At 40.7% G+C, this 15,790-nt stretch overlaps 1 protein-coding gene across 1 annotated transcript in view; it reads left to right on the plus strand.

Annotated features, from left to right (window-relative positions):
- The window catches only part of lars2 (leucyl-tRNA synthetase 2, mitochondrial), a 30,680-nt gene extending 24,712 nt beyond the window's left edge, over positions 1-5,968 (plus strand). Inside the window, exons 17-21 of the mRNA XM_034127515.1 lie at positions 564-733; positions 1,689-1,766; positions 1,863-1,974; positions 3,421-3,548; positions 5,658-5,968. Coding sequence (XP_033983406.1) covers positions 564-733; positions 1,689-1,766; positions 1,863-1,974; positions 3,421-3,548; positions 5,658-5,837 — 668 coding nt within the window. The 3' untranslated portion in view covers positions 5,838-5,968. The remainder of the gene's footprint in view (positions 1-563; positions 734-1,688; positions 1,767-1,862; positions 1,975-3,420; positions 3,549-5,657) is intronic.
- The last annotated feature ends 9,822 nt before the right edge of the window (positions 5,969-15,790 follow it).

Raw genomic sequence — 15,790 nt, forward strand, 5'->3', positions numbered from 1 at the left:
TTATTTATCTAAATAGTTATCACCGAAATAAACCGTATTTAATTTCATCTTAATGCGCAATATTTAATTTTACATTCTGTTGTTGTATATATCATATTCTATTCACGTGTATATAGACTTCTTGCACTATTCTTATTTGTATTTTTGTATTTTATTATATACGTTGCATCGTTGGAGGAGCTCGGGTCATAATATTTTCATGCCATTTCTACACTGTAGCTTATGTGCATATGACATTAAAACCTTTGAATCTACACTTCCACCTTGAGTTTCTATTTAGAATCAAATGAATTCAGAATGATGCCAGATCGCTTTAGTTTTGTTAGATTTTGCTTTATCTTTATACCATCAGTGTTCGTACAAAATCTTAAAATTCTTTCTTTGTTTCCCATATTAGGAATTTGCTTAAAATTGAATACACTCCTTAAGAATTGCTAGATCAGTTGCTTTCAGATGACATCTTGCAGAATGTTTGAAAAGGTCTTTCTCCCACAATATTTACTACTTGACTGTGCTGTCGTTAAATTCTTTTTTCTTCTGTTTCTGTGTCTTCCACACATTAGCGGACGCACTCCCCGGGGTTCTGCGCTGGCAGTCTCGGCTCTGGCAGCTGGTGACCAAGCTGAGGGGGGCTCGACAACTCGCAGATCCCCCCAGTCCCTCCCTGCTGAAGAAGAAAGAGCTGGCAGAGACAAAGAAGATCTGGGCGAACAAGAATTACGCTATTGAAGAGGTGTGGTGTGGTATAAGTGGCTCAAAATGTCTCATTGTGACATTATTTAATAGTTAGACATTTCCACAGTCATTACCAGTAGGGGTCAGTAGTGGGTCAACATTTAAAATCTCATTTCACAGCAGGTTGGTGTATATCTTTTTCAGTAAAATGGGTGTATCACTCCATTGCAAACCTTGGTTTTGAATTAATTCCTCCGCTAGTGCCAATTGTCTGTAGTTATTGTTTTTAATGTGCAAAATTAAATAATTCATTTTCCTTAGGCTTTTTCCAGCGAAATAGACTGTACTGTTGAAAGGCATGGTAAGATGTCTTTTCTCAGTTGCTCCTGCATGATGGTATGGTCTGAGGTAATATCTTTCATATATTTCGGTCCAACAGCACACAGTCCTGAGTTCCAGCCTTTCCATCCAATGCTAAACACCACAACCTGAAACCCCTGGGGTAAAGAGTAGAAGAGGAAGGGGATGGAAATTGATTTTAAATCCACTCCGTCTCCTTTCACACTTTATAAATAGCCTCCTTTGGCTGCCAGGTTTGATTCTGTCTCCACGCCTCAGGGTCTGTGCTTTTAAAGGACCTCAGGCTGTTTGCCATAAGCCCCCAAAGCCGAGGCTGTCCTTTGATCTGTCCCTCAGAAAAGCCTCGGTGATCGACCTCCTTCTCCCTGAGGCCCTTACTAAATGGGTTCTTCTTCCCAGAAGGCTAAGCAAGGCGGTGTTGACATGCTCTGTGCCTTCAGCCGGTTCACATGGTGATAACAGGGGGCGGCTCCTGTTTCCAGTCTGTCACTGATTTTGAAATAATCCAGATTGAAAAATATTGAATGATGCTGTCAATCAATGGAGGCGTCAACATGTCGAGTAACCACAACAAAATATAACGTCTTAAACTTTATAGATGTAACTAACACAACTGTCACCTGTTTTATTTTTGTTGTCGTTTTTATTTACAGGTGACATCTCACTTCACAGAGGAGTTCCACTTCAACGCTGCCCTTTCTCGGCTAATGGGACTTACCAATACACTGAGTGTGAGTGTGACCTCCGGTACCTTGAAATAATGATGTCACATTTATTGTTTGTCACAAAACACTCTGGAAATCCCATTTCTACCACTGTGTGTTCAGAGTGCGACAGTCGGGGTGGTGCAGCACAGCGTGGAGTTTGAGGAAGCTCTGGCGGCGCTGGTTATGATGACAGCACCCATGGCCCCTCACCTGGCTTCTGAACTTTGGGCAGGTTAGTGACATACAAACTATTCACGCGTAATAAATAATACACTCAAAGAGCATGTACTAAATTCTTCCTTAATCATATGTCTCGGCATGGGACATTATCAAAATGTCATTACTAAATAAATTAGATACATTTTAATTGCATCACAAAAAGGAAACATTTGTTTTTTTGTGAACATTCTTGAGTGAAAAAACTAAAATAATAAATAAAGGACAAATGAAAAACAGCAACATTGTGTTACTCTGTAATAATTCCTGTATTTTGTTTTTAATCAGGCTCTGTTTTTCACTTATTTATCATGATCATGAGCCATACAGCTTTTTTAAAGTAACTTATCAGGATATTTCCAATAATATATTTCCAACTGAATAACATGTTTGTTATAAATGATGAAAGAACATGTCAAAGAGCAGATAAAATAAGGAACAGATAACAGATTTAAAACATATATCGTCTCATCCCAAACCAGGAGATGCTGCATCTTGCACTAAATGTACATTGTTGATTTATTTAGTTTTGTTTTAGACTCTGAATATCAATGGGGTTATATTGGTTATTTTGTACAGTGACACATTGACAAATGCATTTTTGGTTTTTGGTGAACACTTTTTTTTCCTCTAATATCTGTGAGAGGAACTTATCTGATATGAGTAAGCGCTAACTGTCACCGGCAGCTGTTGTGTCACTGTCATATTTTCATCTGTGTCCCATACAACAGTTCACCTTAAATATGCTCACAGTACATCAAACAAAACTGAGTACTCCTGGCCAAGGGCAGAAAGCACACAAGCGAAGATCTAGCGTCACTTATGTTCCTTATGTATAAGCTTTCCCCCACACTGCCCGGGAGGACATCCCCTTATTGTCGATGACACACGTACACCAGCTCTCTCTCTCTGCACACAGCTGACAGACGGGAAAGAGGTTCCGGAAAGCATATTGTCCAGCTGATAGTGGCAGTCAGGAAAACTTGACGGATAACCCTTGGGAGGAAGAGGCCTGTATGTTTTTAACGACGGGCTGTGTGCATTTTGTTTGTGCACACGTGTAGTTTTATAAACGGGATATGCAAGAACATGTGACCTCTGCTGAACTCAGTCACGTTGCCTTTTTCACTTTTGCCTTGTTTTGAATTCACTCGCACAGTTCACAATAAGGGAAGTTCATATCCTTCCCTTGTTCCTCCTGGCAGGGGATGTGCTCTTGCTGATTTGAATGAGAGTCAGGACAGGGAGTGGTGCGCTGTTGTTTAACCTTTCATCAAGATACATTTTCCAAAACAAATTTAGTAAAAGAAAATATAAAAGTCATCCCCAGCAAGTTATCTGACTCTCTTAAAAAAAAAAAACACAACTTATTTGGTTTGTTATGTACTTTTTCCATTTATTGTCACCCCTAGGCTGAGTTGGTATAATTTTTTTTAAGTTGTTCTTCTGTGTTTCCTCACAGGTCTTTGTCAAGTGGAGAACCCCCTCAGCCCCATCCTGCAGCGTGGAGGAGACGTCCTGCAACAGGTCTGGCCAACTGTAGACCCCGAGTACCTGGAGGTCCCTGACTTTGTGGAGCTGTCTGTACTGGTAAAGTCACACTCACACAAATACACATTATTCATTATCTCGCATTATCTCTTTGGTTGTGTGCATTTCACAATAGTTGTGCCAAAGTTGTGCTGAAGAAATTATTGTTATTGCTCCACTTGTGTTCATTTTTATTTTTTAACATAAAGGGGTTTCACTCAGAGAGAGCAATCTTCTCATTATTTATACATTACTTATTAAATGCTATCTGCACACATTTGCTCTTGCACCCACTGGCATTTTCACCCGAACTCTCCGCTCTTAAACCCAAAGTCTCATAGTCTGTAATTTTCAAGAGAGCCTGTGATTACCCTGTGTGAGTTTGTGTGTGTTCAACTGTGTCCGCACATGTGTGTTTATTCGTCCGCATATCAAGTGGTGTGCTTTAAGCTAAATAGACAAGTGGGTCAATAATTAAAAGCCAGTAAAGGAGCCACTGTGTTATTCCTGAGTCACTGTTACTCACCCTCATTTCTGCCTTTTTCCTGCCCCTGAGCACAATCACACAAATAGCAATCGGTTTGGCAGCGTTTGTGTGTGTGTGTGTGTGTGTGTCCAGTGAGTTTGTCGAGTGTTAAAGGTGGAAAGGCAATCAGAGAGAATATCCAGCTGTGATGTGAAGGTTTATAAAATGAACTTGGATCAGATCCAAGATTCACACATGCTCACACTGGCACATGAATGAACACACACACACACACACACACACACACACACACACACACACACACACACACACACACACACACACACCCATCTTCACAGTGTCCTGAATATGGACTCGTTAGTAGATCAAAGCTGAAACTTCTTAATCTGTCTGTTTTCTCTAGAGAGTTGTACCCCCTGCTAATCTCGCTCTCACACACACACACACAGTGTGTGTGTGAGAGCGTGTGTGTGTGTGTGTGTGTGTGTGTGTGTGTGTGTGTGTGTGTGTGTGTGTGTGTGTGTGTGTGTGTGTGTGTGTGTGGTGTGTGTGTGTGTGTGTGTGTGTGTGTGTGTGTGTGTGTGTGTGTGTGTGTGTGTGTGTGTGTGTGTGTGTGTGTGTGTGTGTGTGTGTGTGTGTGTGTGTGTGTGTGTGTGTGTGTGTGTGTGTGTGTGTGTGTGTGTGTGTGTGTGTGTGTGTGTGTGTGTGTGTGTGTGTGTGTGTGTGTGTGTGTGTGTGTGTGTGTGTGTGTGTGTGTGTGTGTGTGTGTGTGTGTGTGTGTGTGTGTGTGTGTGTGGTTGGTCTCTCAATTAGAAAACAGAGGAAGAATCCAACCCCTGAAAGACAGGAGCTTTTAGTCAGCTGACTGTGTTCGCTATCATCACATCACACACACACACACACACACACACTCACATGTGATGTGATGATAGCAAACACAGTCAGCTGACTAAAAGCTCCTGTCTTTCAGGGGTTGGATTCTTCCTCTGTTTTCTAATTGAGAGACAGAAAAGGCAATGAGAGAAGGTGTGCAGTGTGTGTGATTGTAAGGCTGTGTTCTCTCCATAATCATATTTGCCATGCCGGGGAGTTAAGATAACGCTCTTTTACACATCTTTGGTATTGCATTCTTGTTGTTTACTCGTTCGTCTCTTTCACAAGTCACAAGTTCTACACACACTGTCTCCCCTTATACACACACGCATCCAGTGTTTGATGATGTTGATGAAGATGATGTTGGTTTTACCTCAGACTGAGCTCTCTGTTGTGGGCTTCCTCTGGAGACAACCTCACTCCCTATGTCCTCTAATCATGTACTTGGGTTTGTCTCAGAAAGGAGGCCAAGGCTGAAAGGCCTCACACACACACACACACACACACACACACACACACACACACACACACACACACACACACACACACACACACACACCCCAAATACATGAACACATTCAAATTGTGCACACATGCATCTAAACATTACAAGACGGCGTGCCCTTCCCATACCTACCACTAACTATGTGTTTTAAGGGTTCACTGTGTGGAAGGAGAGGTGGAGTCTGTTATTTTGGGACCCTTTATGCCAGGAAGGAAGAGTTTATGTAGAGTCTGACAGGGCAAAACTGCTTTCAGACGGAGATTAAAGTGGAACATTTGACTCATTCTTCATTTTTCATCCTCAGATTAACAACAAGGCCTGTGGGAGAGTGACCGTGCCTCTGCAGGTGTCCAAAGATTCGAAGCGAGTGCAGCAGCTTATCTTGGAGAGCCCGTTGGTGCAGAAGCATCTTGGCGGGCGCAGCATCAAGAGATTCATCCTCTCCCCCAGGACCGCCCTCGTCAACCTCCTCATTGACGAGTGATGTTCTGGTGTTCACTCACAAAAGACACAAACGGGAGGACTTTAATACAAATTTTAAAAAAAGTCAGTTTAAATTACTTTGATGTTTTTTATTTATACTTTCCAGTTTTTATTAAAGAAATACAAAAAGCAGTTTGGTTTCTAGTCTCTTTAAGAGAAATCCCAAGCAAAATGTGGCACCTGTCTCTTCAGACCAGGGCTGCCAACCCTCACGCATTGAGCGTGAGAGTCACGCAATTAACCCATATCTCACGCACTCACGCCACACATGCCTTTCCTCACGCTAAGTTTTCGTCCAAAATAAATGAATATAAAAATAAAGTGAAGGAACAGCAAACCGAGCGGTCTACGAAATGAGACAGTCTTCTGGCTTAGTTCATTAAAGTTGGAACGATATTGGGAGATTCGGATTTCACGGATCAATAACTCATGAACAAAACGTTATTCAGACACAAATGACGTCTAAGTACCGTGGTAAGGTTGACAACGAACTACAATCACATTTTGATAAAAAAAAGGCAATACGCGCCGTCCTCCGAGCTGGACACATTAGGTCTCTATCCGCAGCCGGAGAAGAAACGAGTGCTCAGGGACCGTCTGCAAAGTGCAACTCCGAAAAAAGAGAATACAATAATATTTAATCACTATTATACAGCTTATTACTACCAAACTCACCACACACATCAATAGTCTCCTCTTGGTCATACTACAGCAGAGAGTTTTGAAGAATATGCTTTTGAATAATATTGGGGAATATTTATAATGTAAATCTTCAATAAATATTATCTTGAATAACTTTACAATTATACAGTATATTTCTAACAAAAACTCACTATTTGCATTGTTGTTGTTAGCATCTGGTTAGCTAGCTGCGCTAACGGATATTAGAAGCTGTTTCTAAAACAAGGAGAGAGAGAGCTCTCTCCTATCAGACTGAGAGAGATAACTACAGCTCAGTGAGGTAAGGGACTCTCTGAGTGTTTAGATAGTTAACTTTAGTCTAGTTATCTCAGTGGGTCTCAAACAGTTAAATTGGTCACCATTTATGAGAATAAATGAAAAACAGTTATGAAATGATTGACAGTAAAACAAGAATACAGTTTAAAAGGGAAGTGATTTGTAAAATATCCATAAAGAAAAAGAAAATCTGCTTACAGTTCTGTTTCATATGGGTGTTGAGAGATGTATCCATAGATCTCATTAACATTGACTTTTTATGTCTTAGTGAAACTTGGCATAAAAATGGTGACTATCTCTCCTTAAATGAGGCTACACCTCCAGGATATAAATACTTTGAGAAAGCACGCAACTCCGGGCGTGGTGGGGGGCTAGCGCTTATTTATCGGGAAACTTTTGGCATGGCTGAAATCCGGGTTCCTGATCTGCCATCATTTGAGTGTCTAGCTGCTAAATGCCTAGCTCCAGAACCCCTACTAATCGTCTCTATCTATAGACCACCAAAGGCAAATAAAACCTTCATCTCAGACTTCTCAAGCCTACTCACAACTACTGTATATGCCCTACTTTCACCAGGCTGGTTATCCTTGGGGACTTTAACATTCATGTTGATGCCCCTAAGTGCTCACTGGCCACAGACTTCCTCAACCTCCTGGACTGTCTCCCGCTTACCCAACATATACAAGAGCCTACTCATAAACATGGCCACACCCTTGATCTTGCCATCACTGGTGATGTCACAGTTACCAAAACCCACACTTTTGAGCTTGGCATGTCAGACCACCGGATGGTGCTGCTGGATGTCATGTCTCACCCATTGGATCCTGGCAAAAAACGTACCATAACCTTCCGTAAGACCAAGGACATAGACCATAGTCAGCTAACGTCTGCCCTCTCCTCTTCCCTATCCAGGCCCCATGCTGCACTCTCACTTGAAGAGCATGTGCAACGGTATAATAACACCCTGCATGTGTGCCTAGACAGGCTGGCACCTGAAATAACCCGAGTGGTGTCTTTCCATCGCTCTGCCCCATGGTACACTGACCAGCTCAGAGCGCAAAAATCAGAGGGTCGGAAGATTGAGCGCAGATATAGGAAAACTGGCCTAACTGTCCACCTGCTCTCTTTTAGAGATCACCAGAAGGCCTATTCCTCGGCATTGAGAGCAACCAGGTCAGCCTACTACTCGAATCTGATTGAGACAAATCGAAACAAACCCAAGCACCTATTCTCCACAATACATCGGTTGCTCAAACCTAGTGATCCCTCATCAACCACTCCTACAACTGATGGCTGCAACCGCTTTATGGAAGTTTTTAAAACAAAAATTGAAAACATCAGGCTTAACATCGCCAAAGCCTCCTCAAACCAACCTGTCTCTCCACAACATCCTGTACTTGCTCCATCAAATGCACCAACCCTAAACTGCTTCACGGAGGTCACGCAAGCTGAGCTTTCAAAAATCATCTCAGCTATGACCTCATCTAGCCGCGCCCTTGATCCTATCCCTACCTCCCTACTGAAAACCTGCTCTCCATCCATTATTCCAACTGCCACCATCATAATTAAGAAATCCTTGTTGAGTGGTGAGGTCCCCCCCTCCCTCAAGCTGACAGCCATCACACCTGTCCTGAAGAAGCACAATCTGGATCCTGAGGTACTCACAAACTACCGCCCCATTTCAAACCTGCCTTTTCTAGCAAAAGTTCTGGAAAAAGTTGTTGCCCTTCAGCTTCACGAACATCTCCATACTCATGAGCTCTATGAAACCTTCCAGTCTGGTTTCAGACCAGCTCACAGCACTGAAACAGCTCTGGTCAGGGTTCTAAATGACCTGCTGATGGTGGCTGACTCTGGTTCCCCAAGCCTACTCATCTTGCTGGACTTAAGTGCAGCATTTGACACTGTTGACCATCGCATCATGTGTCGGCGACTCCAGGAGGTGGGAATCGCTGGCAAGGCTCTGGACTTTTTCCACTCGTACCTCAAAGGAAGACAGGAATATGTCCGTCTTGGAAAAAGCACCTCCGACACACACTGTGTCACCTCTGGTGTACCCCAAGGGTCAGTCCTTGGGCCACTGCTCTTTTTAATTTACATGTTGCCCCTGGGACAAATACTGAGGAGCCATAACATCAGCTTCCACACATATGCTGATGACACACAGATTTATTTCCAAACTGCCCCGGATAAACATCTGGCACTTTCAAATGTCTCAAGATGCCTGGAACACATACACCACTGGATGAGCAACAACTCCCTCCAACTAAATAGCAGCAAATCAGAGGCCATTCTGATTGGAACACCACATCAAACACAAAAAACTGATATCCCTCATATCAGCATCAATGGCCACTCCATTCCCCTCTCCCCACTTGTAACGAGCCTAGGTGTGAAACTGGACTCATCCCTTTCATTCCAAGCACACATAAAGACAGTCTACCAAGCCTCATACTACCACCTAAGAAACATCTCCAAAATGCGACACTCCCTCACCAAACCGGATGCAGAAAAACTGGTCCATGCCTTCATCACCTCCCGCATTGATTACTGCAATTCTCTGCTTGCAGGCATTCCAGCAAAAACCACTCCGAGACTACAATATATACAAAACTGTGCCGCCCGGATACTCACAAAAACACGCAAATCAGAGCACATCACCCCCATCCTTCATTCACTCCACTGGCTCCCTGTAACACACCGGATCAACTACAAAGTCCTCATAATGGTCTTCAACGCCATCAACCACACTGGCCCCACCTACCTACAGGAACTGCTAACCAGAAAACATTCACATACCTCACGCACACTCAGGTCAGACAGCTCCAATCTCCTGGCTGTCCCGCAGACAAAACTGGTCACCATGGGAAACCGTACTTTCTCCTCCCTGGGTCCACGTCTGTGGAATCAGCTTCCAGAGAACATACGGACCTCAGCATCACTCTCAGTTTTTAGGAAATGCCTCAAGACCCACCTGTTCCACACCGCATTTTACTGACTGTCCTTTACTTTATTTATTTTTAAACCTTCTATGCTCTTAACCTTTTATTTTTATTTTTATATTGCCATATTTTATCCAATATGCTCCTTTAGATAACTTTTTACTTATTGTTCCTTATAGCTTTGTGAAGCACCTTGAGATGACGTTGTTTTTAAAGTGTGCTATATAAATCAAATGTATTATTATTATCTCTTCATTTTGCTCTCAAAGTGCACCAGATTGATGAATTTTACTTCAATATTTTAATAAAAATCTTCCCGGGGGAGCAAGCCCCCGGACCCCCCTAGAGGAGGTGAGGTCCACCGTCCCCCCCCCCAAAAAAAAGATCACTTTACCTCTGCTTACACCGATATGCCATTTTATATGCTGTGAGCAGATTATCGAGCCTTCATTGTAGTCGCGGGTACACTGTGTGTGTGCGTATTCCACTGTAGCGCCCGGTACATTAATGGGAAACCCTAGTTTGTACATGTTCAATACATTTGTAACACTGTACACATGAACGTTTCTTTTTTCGGTTCACCAAAAAAAATCTCACTCCAAGCTGAACTCAAAGGTTGGCAGCCCTGCTTCAGATAATTCTCCAGTTTAGTCAGACACTCTTGACAATCACACATGAGCACAAACACAACTTCAGATTCCATCCATCAGATCTTCCCTTTAACCTGTAACTCCAATTTCTGCTTCGCTGGAAGGATCTAAACTTCACATCTACCCGTTTGCTTTGTGTTTGTTTGCTTCACGTCTCGGCTGGGTCACGCAGTCAAGATCTTCCTCATCAGTGTTTATCTCTTCCTCTGCTGCTGCTTCTAACCTCAGATATTTTCTGAGCATTTTACACGGATACATTTTTGGTCTCTGGCAGTGCTCTATGAACCCTGTCACTATCAAAAGGTTTATTAATGGTCACTGAAGAGCCTCAAGAGGTTGGGGATTTTTCAGCTTCCCACCCTATCAGGGTTTTCTATTGCTGCACTGTGCCTACTCATCAGCTCGATGTCTCGGTCTCAGCATTTGACCAACATGACTCAGCCATCAGCCCAGTCTTGGCAGAGCAGCTGCTGCTCTGAAATGTATCCATGTGTACACCCACGGGCCTATCTTTGAAGGCTTGGTGAGTAAGCATTTATTTGATATGTACAAGCACTTCCAGTGGCCACATCGCCTGTAAACCAAGATTTTCAAAAGCGGTAGAACAAAAGTCTCATATTTTGTCTGGTATCAGTTTACGAATGAACAAAAATAATATGATCTCTTTGAAAAGTGAGATACACACATTGGTTTCACAAGGTCAGCTTCCGCTTGAGGGAGTGCTTTTATTTTTATGGTATAAAATAGGCAGCATGTGACTGATAAAATCACGCTGTATCACCTAATGTAAGGCAATATATTTTAATTCAAACATGATGAATAAACAAGGTGCGGACAGAGGGGTGAACAGAACATTCCCCACAGAGCCCCCTCACCTTTTTACCATATTTATGTGCTTTATCTCTGACCATCAGGTGACAGGAAGAGACTCACAGGAGAAACCAGGAATAAGAGGAGGGGAGCAAAGAGCCAACGCTGTGTTGGGTATTCTCTGTATTGTCTCAGATTCTGTGAATTTGATCTCATATACGTTGCCACAGCACAAACAGAAACGAGGTGTGTCTTATCTTTTTTTATTTTTAAAGGTCAAAACGTTCAAGAAGAATCGTTCATAAAGGGCAGGTTTAGACCTACTTTTCAGAAACCCAACACTCCAATGATCAAGCAGTGTGACGGTGTGTGACTACTAGCCAAAAAAAGGGGTATCGTGTCTGGTCTTCTGTCAGCTTTTTATGTGGGCAAAAGTTTCTCACACACATTTAACTGGCTGTATGAAATAATTAGATTCATGAAATGGTAGTTTTTAAATCCCTGAGCTCTTCCTCTTCTTGTGTTGTTATATTTCACACCTTCCTTTTCTACAATTATTTTAGGAACAGCGGCAGATAAACAGGTCTGAACCTGAACTGGTTTGACCAACAAGCTGAATTTGCTGTGTCAGAGCGACATTGGAGTGATACAATTCAATAATCCCAGGAAACACTTCCCAGATTCTGAATAAATAGATAAGTAGGATATTACAGTACAATTTATTTTGGTAAAATTAGCTCTAAGCTGATGAATTTTCTGTAATAATGAATTGTGTCACTTCAATAACAGCCAGCGAGGTTGTTTAACACTTTTCGTCAGCTCTGCAGTTTCCATGACGACAAGGATTATTGAACAGAAACAGAATGTGTCTGTGAGTCACTTTCTCCTCAGAAAACAGTGTTTCTTACACATTTATTGTACAGCATGAATTGTCTCTGATGAGTTTAAGAATATCACTTCCCTTTCTCTTGAGAAACTGCTGGTGGGTGAAAGAGGGTGGAGTGCACACAGCGGTGCAGTCACCCTCCATTGCACCAGCTGAGTCTCTTACCAGGCTGTGTATTATCACAGGGGGACAAAGAGCCTGACCTCAAGACGGGTAATTTGGTCATTCCAGATTTTTTGTGTGTGAGCTCATTGAATAAGCAGATTTGCACTGGTCCTTTTATTGTTAAGGGGATAAAACTGAACTTGGCACATATGTGAAGGCACCACACTTTCCAAAGTTACTCATAGTGTACTTTGCCATAGTAACAGAGTTTAGTCATTTTGTCTTTTTCCTATATGTGAATTAGGCCATATCCTACGCTCTGCACATGTGACGTGGCCTTTTTTTCCCAGAGGGATCTACAGTTTGCATTACTTTATGATTGCATACACTCTGCTGCTTTCTGTAGATTCAGTTGTAAGACATAAGTGGTGGCAATTAATATTTCTCATGTATGTGTTAATCAGATAATCAGTCCCTAAGAATCTACGGTAACACTTTATATTAAGGTACACAAATTCACCATCAATTAGTTGTTAATTAAGATGCATATTAGCAGTATATTGGCTCTTTATTAGTAATTATAAAACACTTATTAATGCCTTATTCTACATGACCGTATTTTACAAGTAATAGGCCATTAGTTGAGAGTTTTTCCTCAATAACCCTCTAATTAAATCAAATCAAATCAAATCAGGTTTTATTTATAAAGCACATTTAAAAGCGATTTGTGGTCGACCCAAAGTGCTGTACATGTAATAAAAACACATTACTACAATCACAATAAAAGACAATAAATTACAACAGATATATATAAAAAATTAAATAAAAAAAAAACACAAGGAAAAGTCAGGAGTCCGCTCTAACTAGAAATTATTAGTGCTTATTTATTGCAAGTAAGGAAGTTGTTGTAGGCCTACTTGAGTTTTGGTCTTAATATGCGCTGCTCAATATGGGCCTAATAAGGCAGTAGTACCACAAGAATTGTAATTCTCCCATAATAACACTTAATAATGATCTATTCTTATGTAACAAGATATGAAACTATAAGTGTTAATTGTGTCTAAATAACAAAAAAATAGGTATTTATATCTAAGAATATGTTTTGGGGTATTGACAGTTCAGCTACCAATAGCAAGGTGATATTGACCTGTATGTTTAATATTTGCACATTTATATTTTTGTAACATTTGTACTGAAGGTTAGACAGGAAACCGGGTACAGGAAGTAAGAGAAAGTGAACTGAATAGCATGGCAGTAGACTACTACTAATTTTCCCTATGCAACCTGAAGAGTAAAAGGGTCAAGTCCGTCAGAAAGCAATGACTGTAAGTGTAAGTGTAAGCCTTACACTTACACTGTAAGGATTAGTAACATGTATTGTGTTTATGTGATGACATTCGGAGATGTTTAAACTCAATGAGAAAATGTGTTAGCATTCGCGCTAGCGTTAGCATACAGGCTAGCGTTAGCCATACTAGCCTGTATGCTTATTGCACAGCTAGCATTAGCTATATTTACCTTGTTTACACTTAGCGGTCCTATGTGTTAATCTGTGTATGTTACACTTGCATGTATGAGATCATTAAGTGCCTTGTAACTTATTTTTTTATAGTTTCACTCCGTTTGAATGTCAGTGGACTGCAAATAAGTCAATAAAAGAGCATGGCTGCTCATTCCCTGGCTCTCAAAATAGTTTGGCTGGCTGTTTAATCTATGTTCACACATCTACAGTACAACACATCTACAGTACACCCATTGTGTAAGTACATACAAGCAGGTCACACAGTATGATCACAAATACATAAACTCTGTTAAAAATCAGTTTTTATTAAAAAGTACAGGCTGCATGTGTTCTCAGCCTTGGAGAAACTTGACATGTTTTGGTATGTGTCTGAACCTCTCTTTAGTGGTTCATTAATAAAACAGATATTTCAACGTGTGCCTACTTTGTTCATGTACTGTTGAGGTTAACTTCAGTAGTTGTGTGCTATAATGTATTTACAAAGTGTGAAGAGGAGGCAACTTTAGAATAGGGAACCTGTTTAGGTCAATCAAATAACTAGCTTATTGGTTATGAACAAGACTTCACTTTAAAATAGAGAACATATTCTTAGATATAAATACCTAATTTTGAGTTATTTAGACTTAATTAACACTTGTAGTTTCATGTCTTGTTACATAAGAATAGATCATATTTGTTAAATGTTATTATGGGAGAATTACTATTCTTGTGGTACTACTGCCTTATTAGGCCCATATTGAGCAGCGCATATTAAGACCAAAACTCATGTACAACAACTTCCTTACTTGCAATAAATAAGCACTAATTAGAGGGTTATTGAGGAAAAACTCTCAGCTAATGGCCTATTACTTGTAGAATATGGTCATGTAGAATAAGGTGTTTTATAATGACTAATAAAGAGCCAATATACTGCTAATATGCATGTTAATTAACAACTAGTTGATGGTGAATTTGTGTACCTTAATATAAATGTTACCAAATCTACTTTATGATACTTGCTCAAACACATCTTGAAGTCATACACATTAGAAATGAGGTGGATGCCTCGAGATTTCTGAAATATGTGTTTTAGTGTTTAAGTAAATGCCACTTTACCACAACTTTTTAGCTTCTGCTCCATTAATTCCAATACTTATGTATACCGATCTATGTAAACAATACAAAATAAATAAAAATAAAAACACTACTTTGCATTTGAACAAGATCTCGTTTGCGGGGTTTAACACAATAATGAACTAAGATGTTTTTAGTGAATTTGTGTGATAAAGATGTGAAGCAGGTTAAGCCTATAGCTTGAAGGAATGCTGCATTATGGTGACTGTTTCAGAAACATACAGATGGCCATGGCTTATAAACCTTCTGTTTTAATGACACAGCCAGCAGCAGCCTAGAGGCCCCCTTAAAAATACTGGCTCCATATTCTTTTCACATCAACTTGGGCTGTGGGACAATATATGCACACTCAGTCTTCATTCAGGACACAAATAAACGTGTCCTATGTTTGTATCCTATATTTGCTGTCAAACTAAGTCTTTTTTTTCTCCATACACATTATGAGTTCATCCTATTTTACAACACAGCTGTTTCAAATGGAGAGATGTATTTCATGAGCAGGAATGTGTGACGTCACTCAACCAAAACAGAGGGGCACAAGCTCTGTAAATAGCCCCCCTCAACCACAAGAAAAACACACCCAGAGAATAGTCACAGTAGCTTTATGGGTTTACTCCACTACATAGATTGTTTATGAGATGCTGGAAATGTTCAAAAATTGTGAAGAGTGCCACAGGCCTTCCTGGATGTATCCTAAAATAATTCCATTCCCTATTCCCCACTTTATTTTTCCTCTAAAAGTAAACAAAACCCATAAACCATGGTTGGAGAAGTATCAAGATCCCTATACTAAAATACATATGGCAAAAATAGACCAATCAGATCTTATTTGGTCCAACTTAAAGGATAATTGTTAGGTGGAATCTTATGTTAGTTTTGTAGGCTAAATAAAGTAGAAAATGTAGCTGTCAAACATGTGAAGTAAAAAAGTACATATTTCAGTTTTGCATGAAATGGAAACACTTAGAA

The sequence above is a fragment of the Trematomus bernacchii genome, unplaced genomic scaffold (genome assembly GCF_902827165.1).
Source record: "Trematomus bernacchii unplaced genomic scaffold, fTreBer1.1, whole genome shotgun sequence".
In the NCBI taxonomy this organism is placed as follows: Eukaryota; Metazoa; Chordata; class Actinopteri; order Perciformes; family Nototheniidae; genus Trematomus; species Trematomus bernacchii.